The sequence below is a fragment of the Labeo rohita genome, chromosome 21 (assembly GCF_022985175.1).
Source record: "Labeo rohita strain BAU-BD-2019 chromosome 21, IGBB_LRoh.1.0, whole genome shotgun sequence".
Classification (NCBI taxonomy): domain Eukaryota; kingdom Metazoa; phylum Chordata; class Actinopteri; order Cypriniformes; family Cyprinidae; genus Labeo; species Labeo rohita.
The window spans coordinates 25570704-25588313 of NC_066889.1; the positions used below are offsets into that span (position 1 = coordinate 25570704).

The 17610-nt window shown below is 32.0% G+C and overlaps 1 protein-coding gene across 2 annotated transcripts in view; it reads right to left on the minus strand.

Annotated features, from left to right (window-relative positions):
* Positions 1–1115: 1115 nt before the first annotated feature.
* nr6a1b (nuclear receptor subfamily 6, group A, member 1b) overlaps positions 1116–17610 on the minus strand; it is a 29631-nt gene continuing 13136 nt past the window's right edge. Inside the window, exons 1-9 of one of the 2 annotated variants that reach the window (XM_051092370.1) lie at positions 15463–15588; positions 11089–11316; positions 9468–9523; positions 6873–7033; positions 5319–5525; positions 4660–4914; positions 4426–4547; positions 4189–4341; positions 1116–2460 (exon numbers count right to left, since the gene is read on the minus strand). In XM_051092370.1, the coding sequence (XP_050948327.1) occupies positions 2345–2460; positions 4189–4341; positions 4426–4547; positions 4660–4914; positions 5319–5525; positions 6873–7033; positions 9468–9523; positions 11089–11164 (1146 nt within the window). In that variant the 5' untranslated portion in view covers positions 11165–11316; positions 15463–15588 and the 3' untranslated portion in view covers positions 1116–2344. Of the gene's footprint in view, positions 2461–4188; positions 4342–4425; positions 4548–4659; positions 4915–5318; positions 5526–6872; positions 7034–9467; positions 9524–11088; positions 11317–15462; positions 15589–17610 lie in introns of those variants that run through there. The other variant, XM_051092369.1, reaches the window with a different exon arrangement.

Here is a 17610-nt window from a genome sequence, read left to right on the forward strand (position 1 = left end):
CTATTCTCTTTCTGTATATGCAAGTATAAATTCATTTCTGTGATGATGCTAATAGAGTGCAACAGTGCAAGCCCACATTTTCAGCCTTTCGGCCTTGGTTATGGAAGTAGAACCAAACCAACTAACAAAATGTACCACAACATTATAAACCTTGATTTAAAGCAAAACATTATTTGAAAATCAGACCTAAAAAAGCATAGGTACTTATTAATTTTCTATGACAGCAAAGCTTTGAATAATGATTGTTTATGGCATTGAGTGTTTTAATTTTACTGAATGGTAAATTCGTTTTGGTTGATGAGCAACAAAAGCTGAGTTTGTACATTTTGATTTAGTTTTACTGACTGTACAAAAAAACAGACTGCGGTTCCTTCCTGTATCCTGTATATTTCAAACATCACTAATGCTGCATTCATGCCATCTCGTAATTCCGAGATGAAAACATGTGACATTCTACTCTATCTGAATTATGAGTTTCTATGACAACACTATCAACGCCAAAGCCCTCGCGTGCTCCTGAACTCGTAATTACAACTTGTAAACTCGTTCTGACAGTTACGACTTGGACCAGTGACAGATGTACCACGTGACCTCATTTTGGCGCTACTTAGCTAGCTGCTAAGCATGACTAATCAAAGCTTGATCCTTTAATTAAAATCTTAGAATACTACTGACAATCCAATCTTAGTATCCTCACAACGTTAAGGCGGGAAAATACAGCATATACTTTTCCAAATCTTTAGAAATACTTCCGTTTTTCTTAACTGTGAAACATCTGCTTTTATTTGACTGGTGGTGGTATTAGGGGGAGGGGCATTCACATTCTAAAGTGCATTTGATTGGACAAAAATCTGTGTGGTGCAGGATGAGTCATCAATAATTTTATTCAATTTTTCCAGTAGAGAATGAATGTAAATCTTGTGTTTTGTATATCAACACGTGGAATTTGTCAGGGTTTAGCACATAGATGGCCTTAAATTGAGCACATACTTACTAAAAATAGTCATAATGCATGTTAGTTCAGATCTGCAAGGCCACAGAAACAGGAAAACACAATATGGAACGTAGAGCACCTTAGAGAAGACCAAACAGAGACACTGATGATAAATCAACACACAGAGACATGTTTATCAGGCCTTCTTTATGAAACGAAAATAAGTACAATGTAATTTTAAATGCTGTAAACATTCAAAATGTAGAGAAGAAAACACGGAGAACAATGAATATCGACAGACAGCTGAGCGACACAGTCCGTTTGCCGCCCGGTCTTTATGTCATCAACTACAGAGGCACTTCAAGGCCTCAGATGGTAACAAAACAGAGAGAAACATGGCGCGCACAAAGAAAATGATTACCCCCCTTCTGCGCTATCCATCAGAGCGACCACTGCGCGCTATCCGCGAGCGCGCCGCTATACTCTACCCTCTCATTGTCTGCCGCTGCGGCAAAAACAGAAATGTAAACTTTCAAAGAAGGAATGGAAGGTTAAAACCACATGAAATTCTTCCAATGTTTGGTAGTATCTGGAATGTTCTTCCATACAACACGATGAGGTTTCATTCAACTCAAACCCTTCCTGAGAAATGGCTCCTCTGGTAACAGTTAAAACACATATTAGGTTCAAAAACAGGAATAAAACTGATCAAAACATATAAATGAGGAATAACATTTCCAACAAAACTACAACTACATCAAAATACAAACACGTAAACCCTGTTCAAACATTCACACTTCCTCGAAAACACGTGTGAGAGGAAATCACACATGTAACACACACACACACACCTGGGATAAAGAGTGTGCTTATTGCATTTCGTTACCCCGGCGACTGGCTCAAACATTACCGGAAGTCTCCATCCTAAAACAAAATATTATACTCAACAGCACTATATTGTGGCACACTCAGTTTTGGTACTCAAACTTGTGTGCTGCGTGATCTATTTAAAATCTCTCAAACGTAGCTATCATCTGAATAAGAAACATTGTTTTTTGAATGAAATTCAGCACCTTGGCATCTTCACTATTTTATCAGGCATATTTTATCAGTGACATCCTGCAACACAAGGACATTTTTATATCATAGCTAGAGGCTGCATAATTCAACAATGGCTTGCAGTGCGTTCATTTGTGTTTTTCTTTTCATTTTGATCATTAACACAACGGTCAGAGTTTTTCAAAGGTCTTTCCTTTGAAAGTCATGTTCCTGAGGTTTTTTTGCAGGCATCTTGAAATATAATTTGTGGATCGCTACATTTGATACACTGTGAAGAGTTTTACATTCAACTTTGTCATGTAATAAATACATCGGGGGGAAAAAATAAAAACAGCTAGCTGGAGGCGTGGCCTATGTCTTGGAGGTGGAGCTGTTGGCTAGCCAGGGGTTTTGATTGGTCGTGCAGGAGTACAGTACCGCCTTAAACAGCAGTGGGAGCTGCTCCAGTGGAATAGCCATCATCTTACCTGTAACCAATAATGACATCATTAGCAGAGGTACGTTTTGATTGGGTAAATGTTGCATACTCAAACAGTATCATGAAATAAATATGCAACAAGAGTTTAAAAGGAAAAAATGCATCTTTATTTGTGTATAAAACTAATTTGAGGCTTAAATGGTTTCAGGTTATTTTTTTACTAAATACTGGAAACACGCAGTGAACATCTTCATTTGTGTGCCGGTGACAGTCATAAATATTTGGGGGAAAAAGGTGTTTAGTTGAGAGACCAGTTGCTTTAAAACACACCACTGTTCAAAAATGTTTGTAGAATTTGTAATGTTTTTTGAAAAAAGGCTCATCAAGGCTGCATTTATTGAGCAGAAATACAGTAAAAACTGTAACATTGTGGAATAATAATGCAGTTTAAAATATCAGTTTTCTATTTGAATTAGGGGTTGAGCGATATGTGTTTTTCAGGGTCGATGCCGATATCAATTATGACAGATCAAGCAGACCGATAACCGATATTTAGAACTGATACATATGTCTGGTGTTAAAATTAAAATGAATGTCAAAATTAAATGCTTTTAGATTATTTTACTGGCAAATCATTTTTGAAAATGGCTGATACCGATAATCATAAAAATAGATATATATGTCTGGTGTAAAAATTAAAATGAACGTCAAAATTAAGAACAAGAGCTCTGACAAAAAAATTATTTCAATGTTTTAAAATTATTTGAATCGACAGATCGGTTTTAAAATGACCGATAACCATAAAAATGCTTAATATCGGTGCTATGATTATCAGACCGATAATCACTCGTTTCTGTGATGCAAAGCTGAGTTTTCCACATCATAATTTCAGTCTGTCTCACATGATCCTTCAGAAATCATACTAATATACTGATATGCTGCTCATGAAACATTTATTATTATCTCATTAACTTTTTTCTCAGAATTGTGAGAAATAAACTCGCAATTGTGAGTTAAAAAGTCAGAATTGTGAGATATAAACTCGCACATTTAAGTTTTAAAATAAAATTGCGAGATACAAACTCAAAGTTTATATCTCAAAATTGTGACTTTTTTCTCAGAATTGTGAATTTATATCTTTATAACATGCAATTGTGAGTTAAGTCAGAATTGTGAGATATAAACTTGCAATTCTGAAAACGTATCAGTGCCTTTTTTTTCACTCAAAATTGGACTTTATGACTTGCAATTGCGAGTTTATATGTCACAATTTTGAGAAAACAACTCAGAATTTTGATAGAAACTCGTAAATGTGAGAAAAAATGTCAGAATTCTAAGCTTTTATCTCACAATTCAGACTATTTCTTGCAATTGTGAATTTATGTCATCCAATTCTGAGAAATCGTTTGAAGCCGCATTTAAACTGCATTTTGGAAGTTCAAAATCGGGGCACCATAGCAGTCCATTATATGGAGAAAAGTCCTGAAATGTTTAACTCAAAAATCATAATTTCTTTGCGGCTGAAGAAAAAAGACATCTTGGATGACAAGGGGGTGAGTACATTATATGTGAATCTTTGTTTTGGAAGTGGACCTCTCCTTTAATGTATCCTTGCTGAATAAAACTATTATTTTCTATTTATATACTACTCTATTACTTTATTTAGAATTTCTATTAAAAAAAAAATCATACCGACCCCAAATTTTTGAACAATTTAAGAAAAATGAATCTTTTTGGGTTCATTCACTCTCTCTCCCAGTATTTTACACATACACACCTGAGGTATGGCGTATCTCAGTAAGGCAGGTGATGATGTCAGAGAAGCGTTTGGGTCGGCGAGGGTGGAGTCGTTCCGTCAGGTCACGGCACACGGACCAGTACCTTTCACTTAACTGTTCCAGCGTGGATGTGTTACACAAACCTGCCATATCTACAACACACACACTCAAATTACACACATCTGCTATTGCCACAAAGATCTCAGTATGACTCAGAATCAGTGTTTGTGTGTTACCTTGATTGAGCAGGGTGATGGTCTTTAAGCAGCTGTACTCCTCATTGCTGATATTTAGTTGATGAAACTTACGGAAGAGAAAATTTAAACTCTCCATGACCTCCATAGCATCCTCACCAAACCTGCATACACACACACGTATATGTTTAGCAATGTTTTGGACCAATGAGATTTCACTGTGGGCGGTGCTACTGTGCATAACTAATCAATATTGTTCATACACATTTAGCTTACCCCTGTAGTGTCAGGCTGGATGGTGTGTACTGGTGTGTGATGTTAGCTAGTTCTCCCAGTATCTGTCCGCTGTGCACCGTGAGCGAGGAGAGCAGAATGAGCTGATGCCAGGAAGCGCCCAGTAAACGAGTGCAGTCTTTGATGGACAGATCGCTGTAGAAGGGTAAACGCTTCAGCCAGACAATCTGTCTGAATAACAGCTCATCTGCTATACGGCACAGCAGAGCCAACAGCTCCGACTGAGTCACGTTATACCTGAACAAATGACAGAAAGAAAGAGAACCTTAGAATTAAACAGGCTAGTTTTGCTTCAGCATCTTTACGACTTGTATTTATATGTAAATGTCTGCCTAAAAGAACAATGATTTTTTTTTCCATTATGTGTTTAAGGCTGCGTAATATAGAACTGATATAGCAATAGGACAAGTGTTACATTTAGATACAGAGTTTTCAGGTCTGGACCATTAAACCTGACAACCACCATGTCAAGTAAGAGAGTAAATCCCTTCAATATTGCTTCTTTAAACAAAAATCACCACAAATATATTGTATATATCCAATAAATGTTCTCCAAACTGATATGTCCTCTTTGAAAAAGTCAAATGCAACACAAGTTGTGTTTGATGTGTAATTCTGTGAAATGTGTGTGTGAGTCTTACCCCTCTTCTATGACCATGGGTGTAGTGAGAGGTGTGAGGTCTTCAGCAGCCAGCAGCTGTGCTGATAATGTGTGTGATTGAGTCTTCAGGCTGCTGCCAGTAGAGGGCGGTAAAGGATATTTACACAACAGGAAAGAGTGTGTTAGCTGAGGACTGCTGCACTGATCTCTACAGGACACGGGGTATGTGCTCACATCCACAGAACAGCTGCAGAGAGAACCGGAAAGGAAAATATACATCATACATGCCATATATGCAAACGCAATCTTAGTATATAAATGGAATTTGATAGAAAAGCAAAAAGTCAACATGAAACATCATTTGCAACAGTGCTATTTTAGTATCAGTGATATACTAATATAGTTTTAGTGAATATTTTAAATGAGATTTTCTTTTAGATATATTTTTTTTACTTTAATGTTTCATTTTAAGTTTGTCATTTTATTATCTTTTTATTTTAGTTTTTTACCTATATCTATATAATATTTATAAAGTATTTATTTAAGTTTAATATTTAAGTTAATTTAATAGTTTTAGTTTATTTAGTTTCAGTTATTTTAGTATTTCATCTTAAACTAAACAAAAATGGGAAGCTGCTGAATAAAATAAAATGAAAAATAAAATGAAAAAAAAAAAAATGATAAAAAAGCTTTTAATGTTTTATTTCAGTTAACTTTTATTTAAAGTAACTTTATTTCGTTTGTAATATGTTGTTCGGTAACAACATTAATATGAAATTTTTATGAAAGATTATAAAATTAAAAAAAGATTTTGTCTTTGGAATAACATGCATAACATGCACAATATATATATATATATATATATATATATATATATATATATATATAAAAGCAAAATAGCATCAATTTTGAGCATTTCTTGATCTTGTTTCAACTTGTTTGCTTACATTTGTTATAGCATGTAGTTTGTTCCGCAACACAAATAATACATTTTTATGAAATATTCTGGAAAAAAAAACACTTTGTCTTTAGAATAATATGCACAATATATTTAAAAAAAACTTTAAAGTATAAATTGCATACATTTTGGGCATTTCTTTTTCTTGTTTCAACATTTTGCACATGCTTGTTATAGCAGGTGGTTCGTTCCACAATACAAATATTTAATTTTTATGAAATATTATGAAAAAAAAAAAATTTTATCTTTGGAATAACATGCACAATATATTAAATAATTTAAAAAGTATAAATTGCATAAATTTTGTGCATTTCTTTTTCTTGTTTCAACATTTTGCACATGCTTGTTATAGCAGGTGGTTTGTTCCACAATACAAATATCACATTTTTATGAAAGATTATTAAGAAAAAAACATTTTTGTCTTCAGAATAACATGCACAATAAATATAAATAGCATCAATTTTGAGTGTTTCTTTATCTTGTTTCCACTCGTGTTTGTAGTATGTGGTTCGTTCCACAAGCAAACATCTCCTAATTCAATTTAATCAAAGCGATTTGTCCCTGCACAAGAAAAGAACAGGCACAGGTCAGCGTGTCCGTGTGCAAACGCGCTCGAACATCTCATTCGGGTCACACCTGGTTGACAGCGCGGAAAAAGATAAGGTCTGACCGCCATCGGAGATACTGTTGCCAGGTGAACTGTGGTTACTGTAGCCGTGGCTCCACGTATCTGATAGTTCAGCTCCTTCTTTAAACTCCTGGCCAGACATGATGCGTTCGATCTCCTCCAGCGAGATCTACAGAAAGAAATGGAGAAAATCAGTGATGAATGCATGCCATCAACAGCGAGCGGTGGGAAATAAAGAATGGAGATTGGTCTATACACAGCGGTTTATTATGATGTTCTATTAGTACAGATTTTGTCTGTTTAAGTCCATCAATAATAGTCAAAATCAATAGCGACAGAGGTCATCAGATAGGCACTCAGCTCCGAACAAACTCTTGCTTATCTTGTCCCCATCCTCGATTGTAATGGCTCTGTCGATTGTGTTTTTAAACAGGACAAGATGTAAACTGATGACTGAACTCATGTTAGAATAAGGGAGAGTCAGCAACAACACTAATAAACACTTCAGCGCTTATAACAAGGACACCAAGACACAAATACACACTGTGTCTCTCTATAAATGTATACGCTGTACACATACTTATGCGGAAGACAGAAAGAAAGAGAGAAAAGAATGGAGGGTTTCTGTTTGTATCAAAGAACAATTGATCTCCTCCATTTGTGGCCTTCAGAATCTCACTCAGCTCTCAGAGGAAACACAAAGATGAGACGCGAGCAATAGTACCGGCGGCGAGAAGCACTTTAGGTTTAATTCTGGGGAAATGTGTGGAGAAGAATGAACAATTGAATCAATTCAATCTATACACTACAGGTTTGGGGTTGGTAGGATTTTTCATGTTTTTGAAAGTCGTCTCTTATTAAGGCTGCTTTTATTAGATTAAAAATAAAGTACATTTATTTAAAAATTTAGTTATATTGTGAAATATTTTTACAATTTAAAATAAATGTTTCTATTTGAAAATTCCTGATGACTTCAGAAATCATTCTAATATACTGATTTACTGTTCAAGAAACATTATTATTATTATTATCGGTATTTAAAACAGTAGAGTACTTTTTTTCAGAATTATTTGATGAATAGAAAGATCCAAAGATCAGCATTTATCTGAAATATAAAGCTTAACATTATAAACTATACCATTTAAAAGCATGGAGTCAGTTTATATATATTATATATACGTATATATTTTTGGGAAAGAAATTATAGAAATTGATACTGCTTTAAATTTGTGATGATAAAGACATTTATAATGTTACAAAGGATTTCTATTTCAGATAAATGCTGTTCAGATAAACATGATTCTTCAAATAAAAACCTGAAAAAATTGTACTCATCTGTTTTTAACATCATAATTTTTGAGCAGCAATTTTCAAGCATCTGAAGGATCATGTGACTGGTGTAATGATGCTAAAAAAATCAGCTTTGAAATCACAGAAATAAAACACATTTTAAAACACATTAAAATAGAAAACATTTATTTTAAATAGTAAAAATATTTCAAAATTGTACTGTTTTGCTGTACTTTGGATCAAATAAATGCAGCCTTAGTGAGCAGAAGAGACTTCTTTAAAAAAAAAAAAAAAAATAAAATTAAAAACTGTCCAAAAACTGGTATTATATATATATATATATATATATATATATATATATATATATATATATATATATATATATATATATACCTAAGTTGTATAATAAAAAAAAAAAAAAAACAATTTTAAGGGGGTCATCGGATGCCCATTTTCCACAAGTTGATATGATTCTTTAGGGTCTTCATGAAAAGTCTATAATATACTTTGGTTAAAAATTCTCTGCAAACATCATCTTATTCTAAGGGGTTGTTCCTTTAAATGCAAATAAGCTCTGCTCGCTCCGCCCCTCTCTTCTCTCTGTGGAGTGACGGGCCTGTTTACTTTAGCCGCTAAACTTCCTAACTACCACTTTATAAGGAAAGGCGATCGCAAAGATTCATAAAAAAACCCTTGCTGTAAGTGAAGCTGGATCACGAACGATTCGCACGAACATTGATGGATATATGTAGATCAGGAGGCGCATTCCCTTCACAAACAAAAGTAATCCACTGCATCTTCAGCGGCTCAGATGTCAGGAGTAAATGACGACCACTATGTTCATTATTACATCCAGCAACACAACACCTCAATCGCTCAATCTAACTTACATCCCTGCATCGAAACAATGGAGGTTACTGGACTGTGAAAGCTGATCTGAGGTAAGACGCTCATTAACTTTCAATCAACTATCGTGGGAGCGGCCTCTGTTGGTGTGACGGCACACCGACAGGAATCTGAGAATGGCTCGATTTGAAAAAGGAGATATTATTTTTACAGATTAATCAAAAACCACTGCACAGATTTTTATCATTATAGGACAGATTTGTACATACACTGCCAACACACATTAATGTTCAAACAACATGAAAAAGTGACCTTTGCATCTGATGACCCCTTTAAAGCTGAAAAAATGAAATATAGACACTCCAAAACTGAGGTTTTGTCAGATTTAACTCATTTCTGGAGACTAATCTGTCCTCAAACTATAGCTATAAAACTATAAAACACAAACGCACACACAATCGTCTTACCTGTACAGGTCCAATCATTTTATTCCTCCCTCCTGGCATACCATCCTCTCTGATTGCTGAGAGAGAGATGAAAACGTCATGTTTTGAACTGCATACTTCCATGCACATACTATTTTTTTTTTACAATAATCAGTATATATACTGTGCATAGCAGCTTTGTACTAAATACCTGGAGAGCACAGCATGAATATTACATCTATTCACTCAATATGTCATTACAACAATATTAACCAATATTTTTAATGTCACCTTCTTGGCTGATTTCTTAATGGTACTGCCAAAATGTAATATATTTGACATAAAATTGATTAAAAAAAATTACCCACGTTGATAAACCTACACGTAATGCATTATACAGAATATAAGCAGATCGCTATGGGCCATTTTCACAAGACTGATGACGCGTTTCAACGGTCATCATCATCATAAATCCTTACAAGTTTTTCATGTTTTGATTTTTTTTTAAAATGTAGGTACATTTATAACACTGTACTTTGTATTATATCACCTTTTCATCAAGTTACAAAAAAAATAGTTTAAAAAAATAGTGTTTCTAATGCAGCGTCTATGGGAGGGACAGTAAATTTGAGGTCGCTCTCTCTTCTGGCTGCCGATATCAGTCTTTCTTAATATTGCCAGAGGGAGGGAAAAGGTAGTTGGTCATTGACAAAGCAATAAAGACCAACAGCTCCCTCTGGTGGAAACCGCAGGTAAGTACATCACCAGTGTTCACCATAGGCTAAAGTGTAGAAATTGTAAATTATTTATGTTTATGTGTGTGAGAGAATTTCGCCCTAAGAAACAGACAGAGAGAAGCAGCATGCTCTGGATCAAGAAAGCATCTGTTATCAGTGTCACAACCCAGATCTACTATCTGATTTTTATGCATTTTTTCTTCAGGCATGCTCAGTCAAACCCTGATCTATATCATCTCATTTACATAATGGAAAAATCAGATATCTGCTTCTAATGAAATAGCATCAAAGAGCAGATGAGAGGGGCCAAGTTGAGAGGTAAATAAATATTAAAAAGCGCATAAACCTTGAACATTTTGTTTTTGTGTTTATACAAAAGACGTGCCACATAATTAGGGTGAAATTGTAATTCTGAATGGACGTGTGTAAAAAAGGAGAAAGGAAATGTAAATAACACAGGTAAAGATAAGAAAAAAACAAGGCCAAAGAAAAGATAAAAGATGTTTTAGCTGATTAATCGCCAAGATTTAAAGTCTTAAATATTTTTAGCATCAAAAACTTCAACTAAAAGTAAATCAGGGTTATTTTTTATTCTTTTAGATGATGATGATGATGATGATGATCATAAAATGTGTTTTAGTTTAAATTTTAATTTATATGTAAATTGCATTATTCTAAATTAATATAAATATTACATTATATTATTATATATCTTTCAATTATATTATTATTAATATTATTATTATACATTATTGATTTCTATTTCTATTTCATTTTAATAATAACAATAACACTGCATGTTCTTACAGGTGTGTATGTTAGCACGCCCATGTATGTAAGCATGTTGGATTTATTCAGGACAGTATCTGCTGGTTTGAATCATCATCACCTGTGTATGTGTGTTTGTGAGGCCGTGTTTTGCTCACCCTTGCGGTTCATTCCCATCTGAAGGCATTTCTGGAGTCTGCAGTACTGACAGCGGTTGCGTTGCTTGCGGGACATCTGGCAGTTCTTGTCTCTGTTGCAGCGGTAGATGCGCTTGTTGCAGATACTGCGTTTGAAGAAGCCCTTACACCCTTCACAGGAAATGATGCCATAGTGTAGCCCGGACGCCCGGTCACCACAGATCAGACACCAGCGCTCACCTCCATCCTCTACAAAGAAAGAATGAGAGATGGAATTCAAGTACACAAATTAAAGTGTGAGGCCTCGTTTTGTCTATTGTAGTTTACATTTTTCAAGTAGTGGGGGAAAAATTCATAGTAATTAGTATCAGCTTTGTATAACAACAATAGAAGTCTATGCTATGTCCTCATTTAGACAGGTAAATGTGTATGTGTGAGGTTTAATTTTATAAATATATTAATAAAAAAATACAATCTAAAAATGTAAAAAAAATAAAATAAAAATAGAATAGTATAGTATAGTAATAAAAAATATTACCTGATGTTATTAATACATTACTAAAAAATTAAATTCTTAAAATTAAATTTCAAACAATTAATGCATTATTAATTATTAATAAAATAAAAGTTACATTAAAGAAAATACAATATAAAAATGTAAAAAAGTTATATATAAAATAAAATAGTAGTATAGTAATAACATATATTATATATTAATGTTAATAATACATTATTATAAAATAAAATAAAATAAAATTTAAAGAAAATAAAATCTAAACATGAAATAAAATAATACAACGTATTTATCATTTTTAATGCATTATTAAAATAAAATAGTTATTTAAGAAAATAAAAGAAAATAAAATCTTAAAATGATACAAAATTAAATAAAATATATAAAAATAAAATAAAAATACATAATTTCATGCTGCTGTACTAAAATAAAATTCAAAGAAAATATAATGTAAAAACGCAAAAATAAAAAAAAAATAATTGAAAATATATTCAAGTAACACAATATGCTATTTTTATATATTATTAAAATAAAAATTCTATTTAAGATATGAGAATATATAAAATATAGTAATAAAATGTATTATTTGTTATTTTAATACATTATTTAAATGTATATTAATAAAAGCACAATCTAAAAATGTAAACAAAATAGAATAGTATAATAATGAAATATTAATACATTACTAAAAAACTAAATGAAATTTCAAGAAAATAAAATCTATACATAAATCTATACATAAAAATAAAATATGACTATTTAATGTTATTTTAATACATTAGTAAAATGAAAGTTATATTAAAGAAAAAAAAATCTAAAACTGTAAAAAGTAATAAATAAAAATAAAAAGTATATAGTAATAAAATATATTAATGTTATTAATACATTAGGAATTACATTTTATTTAATTAAATTTTAAGAAAATAAAATCTAAACATGAAGAAAATTGACAGCAATACAATGTATTTAATGTTTTTAATACATTATTAATAAATAAAAATAAAATTATAAAATAAAACAGTTAAAAAATAAAATCTTAAAATGAAAAAAAGAAAAAATCAAAAAATTGTACAATTTGTAAAAACAAATTAAGTTATATTAAAGTAATAAAGTATGCTATTTTAATATATTACTAAAATCAACTAAAATTCTAAGATATGATTAAGCTATATATAAAAATATCAAAGTAATAGAATGTATTATTTGTTATTTTACTACATTATTTAAATAAATAAATAAAACAATCTGAAAATGATACGTTTTATTTTAATACATGAGTAAGAAATAGGTTTCAAATTTTTTTCTGATATACATAGTTATTTAAAAATTCACTACGCACTATCAGTCAGTAGGATATATCAATATATATGTGCAAATATAATCTGACAAATTAAATCACCTTTTCAGTTAATATTAAGAACAGGAAGACAATAATGACACACACAGCTATCTCTGTGACGTCTGATAGTAGGTTAATCTGAGTTTAGTAAGATGTTGAAATCATTGTAATCTCAAACTTATAAAGTTAAATAAAGTCCCAAAAGTTCTTATCTAAATCTCAATAGAGGCAGGATTACGCAAATACAGCGTACGCCAGGAATCTTCTGCAGTCTCACTGTGCGTTTGAGACGACTTACAGCATCATGCGGCGTGACCTAGATTTTACTACAAACCAAAGAGACACAAAGCTGGCAGGACGGGGGATGGGAAACAGAGAAAGACAGACATCTGAACACAATCTATATTTAAACAATATCACACAGCTCCATATTTAGACTGATTATCAAACAAGCAATAGGAAAGATTTCCAAGTATATGTGCAATTCTAGACTTGATAATGATTCCCCAAATGAATCCGTGAATAATTTTAACCACCCAAATAAACTGATTCACTGAAATGAATCAGCTAAACTTGACAGACTTTTCTGTTTCTCAGAAGTGCTGCTAAACTGTAGGGGGAGCAGGTGAGCGTCGGGGTCACGGAAAGGTCTTCTAAAAGCCTGAGTGTCGTAAACGCTACGGAAAGCACTCAACCTAACCCTGAACTCCAGAGCCGTTTTACAACCCTCAAGAAGGCTGTGTGTTGTAAGGGCACAGTATTGTGTGGATTAGGTCAAACACAGGTCAAACTTTATAGCAAACGCCAACTATGGAACACATTTTTAAAATTGAACAGGGTGACACACATGAAAACACACACACACATCTGATCGCTCTCACTCTGTCTAATGCATCCAATAACAGGATTTAAAAAATGATCCACAGGCTAAAAAACTGGCATGGTCATCATCATGCAACAAAAAACTCATCACATTCTGGCTAAGACAGAATGAGGAAGAAATAGGCCACTCTTAAAAAAAAACAAACAAAAAAAAAAAAAAAGTGGTGGGTCGCAAGTTCGCAACCCAAAAACTGGTCAGAGGCCTGTTCAGACTCAGACAGACAGCAGGGTGAACAAAACAATTATAAATGCAAATCATTAAATGGAATTAGCCATGAAATTGTTTAAAGTTTGCATACTGAAAACAGCAAATTTGAATTCATTTCTTTTTTCAGACAAGCCGACCAGCACACCCGTGCAGTTTAAGGTCACCTTAAGTGGTTTTATTTTTGATTTGAAGGAATTAAAGCATAAAATAAACAGGGTTGGAATTTATACATAGCAGTATAAGCTATTAAAAAACACAGCTATTGGGCTGTAAATATATGCACATATTTAATCTGAAAAAAAAAAAAAAAAATTCAAAGAAAAAGTTCAATGCAAATACAAACAAATTAACCTTACAATTATGCACGTTCATGTTATTTTATGCATTATTAAAATAAAATAGAATTGTTATATAAAAAAATCAAATCTAAAAATATAAAAAGTAATAAATAAAAATAATAAAATAATAAATTAAATGAAATCTAAACAAAATAAAAAATAAAATACATGACAGTAATACAATGTATTTAATGTTTAATGCATTATTAAAGTTAAAGAGATATGCTAAAAATACATTGTCATGCTATTGTAATACATTAATACAATTAAATAAATAAAATGTAAAATAAAATAAAGTAATACCATATGTGATTTTAATATATTATAAAATTTAAATGAAAATTATATTTAAGATATGTGAATATATAAAATATAATAAAGTAATAAAATGTATTATTTGTTATTTTAATACATTTTTTAAAATAAACAAATAAATAAATAAATGAAAATTAAAACAATATAAAAATGAAAACAATATTTTAAAAAACCTACAGTAGTTTCTAGTCTGATCTGGAAAATCTTAAAATCGTTACTGCTTTTGTCAAATTTGTAATTTCACTTACATTACAAGTCATATATTTTAAATAAATTAATAAATTAATAACTCCTTTATTCAGCAAGGATGCATTAAACTGACCAAAAGTGGCAGTAAAATATTTATTATGTTACAAAATATTTATTTCCAATAAATGCTGTTTTTTTGAAAAAAAAAAAAAAAAAAAAAAAAAATGAAGCAGCAACACTGTTTTCAACATTGATAATACTGTTTCTTGAACAGCAAATCCACATATCAGAATGATTTCTGAAGGATTGTGTGACACTAAAGACTGAAGTAATGATGCTAAAAATTTAGCTTTGATCCCAGAAATAAATTATATTTTCAAATATATTCAAACAGAAATCAGTTATCTTAAATTGTAATAATATTTCACAATATTAGTTTTTACTGTATTTTTGATCAAATAAATGCACCCTTGGTGAGCATAAGATTGCACATCCTCATAGCACATATGTCTGTTTAAAATGTTTAAAATCATTGGATAGTGCATAGCTTCACATGCAATTTAATACTGCACATAGTATTCAGTAAGCTACTACTCTACTCTGAACAGACCTGTGTTTCTGCTGATCAGAAGAAATTGTCATTTCACAGTCAGCGTGTAATGATGATGCCGGCCCATCTAGTTCACCTCACAGCACCGGAGGAAACAGCAGGAGCAACATATCCCTTGATTTCCCTGCATCCCTCTGTCATTCTCACTCCACGTCTCTCTATCCCCCGTTCATGCTGTTCTAGATCTGTCAGCGTGTATTACCGCCTCCTACATTCAGAAGCAATGGAAATCACAAGCCTTCTGTGTCTTCTTGCAATCATTCTAGCTTGTTTATAATACCAAACCACTGAAAATAAGAAGTAATGGCTTTAGAGGAAATTGCTAATAATGAATGTTATTTTATATCACCATGATTTCAACCTTAGCCTTTAGGTATCTGAAGATTGAAATATCTGAAGATGACGTTGTCACGTGTCGAACACTGACATGGAAGAGAAGAAATTGTTGAATAAAGTCGTTATGTCTTTTTTTGTCTATGCAAAAGAACTTAGCTTTGGCCAATCAGACACCTCCGATTCGCAGCATCAGGAATCTCAGCCAATCAGAAGCCATTACTCAGTGCACATGTCCAAATTCATAGCGGCATTTCAACAAATACCATAGTACATAAACAAAAAACATAGTAATACCATGGTATTTGTAGGATATAGCAAAGAATATCATATTATGTATAATAAAATCATGGTAATATAATTGTATTTTGATATATACCATGGCACATAAATCAAAAAAACATTAATACCATGGTACTTTTATACATACAACAGTACTGAATAATTATCACATCCATGTACCATGGTATTTAAAGGGTACTCCAAAGAATATCATGGTACATATAAAAAACTTGATAATACGTGTATTTTGATATATACCATGGTACTGATTGATTACTATATTTAAGTACATAAGGTATTTACTCAGTACTTCAACAAATACCACAGTACATAAACAAAAAACATAGTAATACCATGGTATTTGTAGGATGCAACAAAAGATATCATAGTATGTATAATAAAATTATGGTAATATAATTGTATTTTGATGTATACCATGGTATATAGATAAAAAAAACATACTACTACCATGATACTTTTATACATACAATAGTACTGAATGATTATCACATCCATGTACTGTGGTATTTAAAGTGTACTCCAAATAATATCATGGTACATATATAAAAAAACATGGTAATATAAAAATATTTTGATATATACCATGGTACTGATTGATTACTATATTTAAGCACAGGTACTTACTCAGTATTTCAACAAATACCATAGTACATTAAAAAAAAAAAAAACATAGTAATACCATTGTATTTGTAGAATACAACAAAGAATATCATAGTATGTATAATAAAATTATGGTAATATCATTGTATTTTGGTATATACTATAGTACATAAATAAAAAACATATTAATACCATAGTACTTTTATACATACAATAGTACTGAATGATTATGTCATTGTATTTTGATATATACAATGGAAGAGAAGAAACTGTTGAATAAAGTCATTATTTTTCTTCCTTGTGCACAAAAAGTATTTTCATAGCTTCATAAAATTACGGTTGAACCACTGATGTCACATGGACTATTTTAACGATGTCCTTACTACCTTTCTGGGCCTTGAACGTTTCAGTTGCATTGCTGTATATGCAGAGTCAAAAAGCTCATGCATTTCATCAAAAATATCTCAATTTGTGTTCCGAAAATGAAAGGTCTTACAGGTTTGGAATTTTGGAAGGATTTAAACCTGCAGAAGCTGTGACCTGATCCAGCATCTAGATCATTGGTCTGTGAGCCCCAGTCCTATTTTATGGGGTTTTAGATATGCCTGGTTACTTCGTATGATCCTATGTATGCGCACTGACCTAGTTAACACATGTTGAGCGAGAGGGTCGCCATAGGCAAAGAGGACTGTGGGAAATGCACCCCTAGGGTGTCCAAAAATTATAATGTAACATAGAAAACAACCTCACAAACACACACCAAAATGTTGTGTAGGTGTGTTTTTGCTCCAAGCTGAAGGCAGAGCGCATCAAACCGCATGATTTAAGCGTACGCTAACCGCCTGCTGGCGAAATGTATCCATCTACCGCATCTCTTCTATTCGCTTTGATCATTATATCTTTCATCAATTA